This window comes from Cynara cardunculus, assembly GCF_001531365.2.
Source record: "Cynara cardunculus var. scolymus isolate 2C chromosome LG 11, CcrdV1, whole genome shotgun sequence".
NCBI classification, from domain to species: Eukaryota; Viridiplantae; Streptophyta; class Magnoliopsida; order Asterales; family Asteraceae; genus Cynara; species Cynara cardunculus.
The window spans coordinates 21887456-21893684 of record NC_037538.1 but is presented as its reverse complement, the minus strand read 5'-3'; the positions used below and the strand labels follow the sequence as shown (position 1 = coordinate 21893684).

The 6229-nt window shown below is 40.8% G+C and overlaps 2 protein-coding genes across 2 annotated transcripts; both read left to right on the top strand.

Moving 5' to 3' along the window:
• Positions 1 to 232: 232 nt before the first annotated feature.
• LOC112521826 lies at positions 233 to 1708 on the top strand. Its single transcript, XM_025130815.1, has one exon. It carries the CDS (start codon positions 233 to 235, stop codon positions 1706 to 1708), a length of 1476 nt encoding a protein of 491 aa, XP_024986583.1.
• Positions 1709 to 4529: 2821 nt separating this feature from the next.
• Positions 4530 to 5216, top strand: LOC112521825. Its single transcript, XM_025130814.1, has one exon. The coding sequence runs from the start codon at positions 4530 to 4532 to the stop codon at positions 5214 to 5216; it is 687 nt and encodes a 228-aa protein (XP_024986582.1).
• The last annotated feature ends 1013 nt before the right edge of the window (positions 5217 to 6229 follow it).

The window sequence follows — 6229 nt, the reverse complement described above, 5'->3', positions numbered from 1 at the left end:
TATGCCTAGATCTTCACGTACAGGTACGCCTATTCCCATAGACAAATAAATCGAACGGACAGCTAAGCGATTCTGGAAGCTAGCTAGGCTCCGGAAGGCGCAAGGCGAATATTCAATTTCACCGATAATCAACATCTGGAAGGATATTGAATTACCATCCGAGTCTGAAAGCGAAGTAGAGGAATTAAAGACGGAATCTGAGGAAGAAGAGGAGAAAAATCTGAAGGTCAACATGGCCGATGAGCAGACTTTACGTCAATTGGCAACCCAAGACATTGCTCAAACTCCAATTTGTATCAAGTATCCGATAGGTAATCAAAACTTTGTTCTTAAGACTGGCTTCGTCCATCTCTTACCCACATATCACGAGTTAGAGAACAAGGACCCTAATAAGCATTTAAAGCAATTCCATATTGTTTGCTTGAGCATGAAACCTGCCGAGGTTACGGAGGACCTTATAAAAGTAAAGGCTTTTCCTTTTTCTTTAAAGGAGCGGGCTACTGATTGGTTATACTCGTTACCTCCTGATTCGGTAACGACGTGGAACCAAATGGCGAGGCTATTTCTAGCCAAATTCTTTTCCGCCTCCCGTGTCACTAACCTCCGTAGAGAGATTTGTAGCATTAAGATACGAGATGTTGAAACTCTCCATGAATATTGGGAGAGATTCAAACATCTCTGTGTGAGTTGTCCACAACATGGAATCTCGAAACAATTGCTCTTGCAATACTTTTATGAAGGTCTCCTACCTATGGATAGGAAGATGATTGATGCCGCCAGTGGTGGTGCCATGTTCAATAAGACCCCAACCGAGGTTAGAGCTCTAATCACCACCACGGCCAAGAATTCTCAACAATTTAGTGTGAGGAGAGAGCCCGCAAAGGCCAATGAGATAAACGTCGCGAGCATTGAGAGTCATTTGTTTGATCTCACTAACTTGGTCAAACAGCTTGTAGTTGATAAAGAGCAGGTGAAAGCTTACGGCATATGCTTAGCGACGGGCCATCCAATCGATGCGTGCCCACAACTTCAAGAGCATGTGTTGGTGACGGCCGAAAACGTGAACGCTATAGGAGGTTATCAAGGTCAGCCACAACCACAACAACGATTCTTCAACAACTATTTTGGCAACCAAAGACCTCCTCAATTTCAGAATTTCGTGCAAAGGCCGCCACAACAACAATTTCAGCAAAGAGCACCCTTCAATCCGAATCAAGCTACTTCTAGTAGCCCAGGTATGTCCCTTGAAGACATTGTCAAAAGTTTAGCTGCTAATACTCTTCAAATCCAACAGAAAACAGAGGCAAGCATTCAAAATTTGGGAGCTCAAATGACACAGCTTGCCACTTCCGTGAGCCGGTTGCAATCTCAAGGAAAGTTTCCTTCCCAAACGGAGACGAACCCGAAACAGAATGTAAGTGCAATTTTCTTGAGGAATGGGAAGGAACTTGAAGAACCAAAGATGGCAAAGAGTAGGGAAATGGAGAAAGAGCAAGAAGTAAGCCCGAAACTGATTCAACATAAGAAACAATCGGGATCTACTGACGATGTAAGTGAGAAGGCAAAGGTAATTCCACCTCCCTTTCCTACGCGTTTTCAAATGTCTAACAAAGCTAGAGAGGAAAAGGAAATCCTAGAAACTTTTAGGAAGGTCGAAGTAAATATCCCTCTTTTTGAAAGAATTGTGCACCAACAAAAGAAAACTTAGGGGTAACGAGACGATTAAAATGAGTCAGAATGTATCTGTCGTGCTTCAAAAGAAGCTAACCCCAAAGTGCAAAGATCCAGGTGTTTTCACCATTCCTTGTAAATTGGGGAATGTTACGATCAATAGGGCTATGCTTGATTTGGGTGCATCTATCAATGTGATGCCATTTTCTATCTTTAAGACTCTAAATGCAGGCCCCTTACAAGAAACCTGGGTGGTCATTCAATTGGCCGATAGGTCCCTTGTACACCCGAAAGGGGTATTAGAGGATTTATTGGTTCAAGTGAATGAACTTGTTTTCCCCGCTGATTTCTATGTCATTGATATGGAGGAGGATTCACATCCAAAATCCACATCCATCTTGTTAGGGAGGCCATTTTTGAAAACTTCAAAAACAAAGATAGATGTTCATAATGGCACACTTTCCATAGAATTTGATGGTAACATCATCCATTTTAATATCTATGAAGCCATGTGTTTTCCAAGTGATGTATCCTCTTTATGTACCATTGACATTATTGAACCTATTTCTCAAGAGTTATTTGAACTAATACATTTTGATGTTTTAGACACCATCTTGAGTAGGTCTTTGAATGAAGCGAGAGTAACCAAACTCATGAAGAAGATTGAGCTCGGTCCCGAGTTTCACGAGCTAGTAGCTTCTATGGATCAAAAGAAGATGTCAAGGTATGATATAGCTCAAGTTTCTCTACCGCCATCTAACAAAAAGCTACTTCTTTCTGTTTTGCAGGCTCAAAACTAGAGTTGAAGAAACTTCCCGAGCATCTCAAGTATGTGTATCTAGGAGAATGAGAGAAGCTACTGGTCATCATTTCAAGTAGATTAGACTCATCCGAGGAAAAGAAGCTAGATTACGTGCTAAAATAATTCAAGGAGGCCATTGAGTGGACGATAGCCGACATAAAAGGCTTGAGCCCATCAACTTGCATGCACAAGATTTTGATGGAGGATGACTTCAAGCTGTTCCGTGAGGCTCAAAGGAGATTGAATCCATCCATGATGGAGGTTGTGAAGAAAGAGATTCAAAAGTTGCTAGATGCAGGTGTGATATTTGTTATATCCGATAGCAAATGGGTGAGCCCGATGCAGGTTGTTCCAAAGAAGGTCGGGGTGACAGTAGTGGAAAATGCCGAGGGAGTGATGGTTCCAACAGGAGTACAGAGTGGTTGGAGGGTGTGCATAGATTACCGATGGTTGAACGCCTCAACCCGCAAAGATCACTTCCCTCTACCTTTTATCGACCAGATGCTCGAGAGACTGGCAGGTAAGTCTCATTATTGTTGTTTAGATGGTTTCTCTGGTTTTCATCAAATTCCGGTTGCACCGGAAGACCAAGAGAAAACCACGTTTACATTTCCTTTCGACACTTTCACATATCGTCGAATGCCCTTTGGCCTATGCAATGCACCGACTACTTTTCAGCGGTGTATGATGAGTATTTTTTCTGAGTTTGTGGAAAACACCATTGAAGTTTTTATGGACGATTTCACCGTCTATGAGAACTCCTTTGATGAATGTTTAGAAAATCTCATTAAAATCCTTCAAAGATGCATAAAGACCAACTTGGTTTTAAATTATGAAAAATGTCACTTTATGGTAAACCAAGGGCTAATTTTAGGACATGTCATCTCGAGTAAAGTTATTGAAGTAGATAGAGCTAAAGTAGATGTTATCAAAAGCTTACCATACCCCACTTCGGTAAGGGAAGTCCGGTCATTTTTGGGTCATGCAGGTTTCTATAGGAGCTTCATTAAGGATTTCTCATGCATTACCCGATCGATGTGCAATCTACTTCAAAAGGATGTGGAGTTCAGGTTTGATGAGAAATGCAAAGAAGCTTTTGATAAGCTTAAAGTGATGCTCACATCCGCCCCCATTATGAGACCATCGAATTGGGATTTTCCCTTTGAGATTATGTGTGACGCGAGCAACTATGCTAACGGACGGTACTTGGGCAAAGGGTTGGAAAGAACCCTCATGTTGTTTATTATGCTTCAAGAACCCTCGATAGCGCGCAAGCAAACTACTCCACCACAGAGAAGGAATTTCTTGCGGTTGTCTTCGAATTAGAAAATTTTCATCAATATCTCTTAGGTATTAAAGTTATTGTTTTTACAGATCATGTGGTATTGCAGTATTTGATGACAAAGAAGAATGCCAAACCAAGGCTCATCCAATGGATTTTGTTGCTCCAAGAATTCAACCTGGAGATTAGAGACAAAAGTGGAACACATAATTTAGTAGCAGATCACTTGAGTCGGATTGTCTCCAATGAAGAGTCGTTACTATTAAATGACAAGTTCTCGGATGAGCACCTTTTTGAGGTGAAGACCACAGTTCCTTGGTATGCCGACATAGTCAATAATCTAGTTACCGGGACAACACCTAAGGAGCTACCGAGAGTGAAGTGAGAAAAGATAAGGAGTGACTCCAAACACTACATGTGGGACGATCCTTATTTATGGAAGCAAGGTTCCGATCAGATCATCTGGCGATGTGTAAGTGACGATAAGGTAATTTCCATTTTAGAATTTTGTCATTCTTATGCATGTGGAGACCATTTTGGCCTGACGAGGACAATGCGTAAAGTTCATCGAAAGTGGTCTATTTCCCATGTTCTTTTGGTTTCTATTACATCTTACTTGCTGTCGATTACATCTCTAAATGGGTAGAGGCAAAAGCGACAAGGACTGACAGTGCAAACGATGTTTCAGATTTTGTGAAAGATAAGATTTTCTGCAGATTTGGAGTCTCAAAAGTGGTGATAAGCGATAGGGGCACTCATTTTGTCAACAGTGTGATGGCGGCTTTATTCAAAAAGTATGGTGTAAAGCACCGTATATCAACCACCTACCACCCACAGACAAATGGGCAAGCGGAGGTGTCAAATCAGGAGATCAAGCAAATTCTAGAAAAAATGGTAAACCCAAGTAGGAAATATTGGAGCTTAAGGCTCAATGATGCATTATGGGCTTATCGGACCGCCTACAAATCCCCGATAGGTATGTCCCCTTTTCGTTTAGTGTACGGGAAAGCTTGTTATCTTCCTGTTGAGTTGGAACATAAGGCCTTTTGGGCCGTGAAAAATGTCAACTTTGTCATTGACAAAGCCGGTATTCACCGAAAACTCCAACTCCAAGAATTGGAAGAAATACGCAATGATGCGTACGAGAGTAGTTCTATATATAATGAAAAGACCAAAGTTTTTCATGATAAAATGTCTTCTCGTAAGACATTTGTTTTAAGTCAAAAAGTCTTACTTTTTCACGCTCGACTCAAGCTATTTCTCGAAAAACTTAGGTCCCGGTGGGTGGGACCGTTTATTGTTACTAATGTTTTTAATCATGGTGCGATAGAGATAAAAAGTGAGAAAACAGGAAAGGTGTTCAAGGTGAATGGCCATCGTTTAAAGCCATTTTATGAAGGTTTCAAACCTTTAGACATGGAGGTTTTCAAGGTAGAGGGGTTGGAAGAAGGAGCACCTTAGAAGTAGAGGTGTCAAGCCAACGACGTTAAAAAAGGGCGCTGATTGGGAGACAACCCAATTTTACTGCTTTATTTTCCTTTCTAGCTTAATTTTCATTCAGTTTAGTTGTCTTTGAATTGATGAATTTGCCTTCCAGGGTTTGATCATTGGAGTTTTTCCCCCAAATGCATGAAGGCATCCGCCAACAACACACACCATGTATTGGGCACACGTCTACATACTCATGGGAGTTTTCTTGTTCCCTTCGTTTTGATTATAGACTGTGCAATTGAATGCATATATTGAGTACAATATATGGTTTAAGTGTGGGGATGCGTTAGAGATTAGTGTGGGGATACAATGGGTAAAAATGGGGCTATTTTTTTGATTTTTTATTAATTCTTGGGCAAACACTTAGTATGAGTTCATGAGGTGAGACATCTTCCTGCATATAATGCCATGAAAACCGTAGCATGATTGATTGTGTGACTTGATTGTTTAGTTGAGATTAACACATTTGAGATGACTTATGTGAGCATTGCTAATTTTACGGACTAAAAATGTACCTGTGAGTTTTTTTTAGCCACGATCGAATAGTGTATTCGATCCTAATTCGTTTATGTGTGCATTGCATCTTCCGTGCTCATTTCACTCTAGAACTTGATCTAGGTCTCTTCAAGGTTGCACTTAGGCAATACTAGTGTGTGGAAATGATAGAAGGCCATCATTGATGTTTTCTTTTAACCATTTAGCCTAAAGCCAACCCTTATGTGTTTTCCTTTTTGGTCCCCTCTTTTGAGTCTAATTACCCATTTTCTTGACTTTTGGTTCTGTTGCACCTGTGAGTTTTTTTTTTTTAGCCACGATCGAACATTGTATTCGATCCTAATTCGTTTATGTGTGCATTGCATCTTCCGTGCTCATTTCACTCTAGAACTTGAGCTAGGTCTCTTCAAGATTGCACTTAGGCAATACTAGTGTGTGGAAATGATAGAAGGCCATCATTGATGTTTTCTTTTAACCATTTAGCCTAA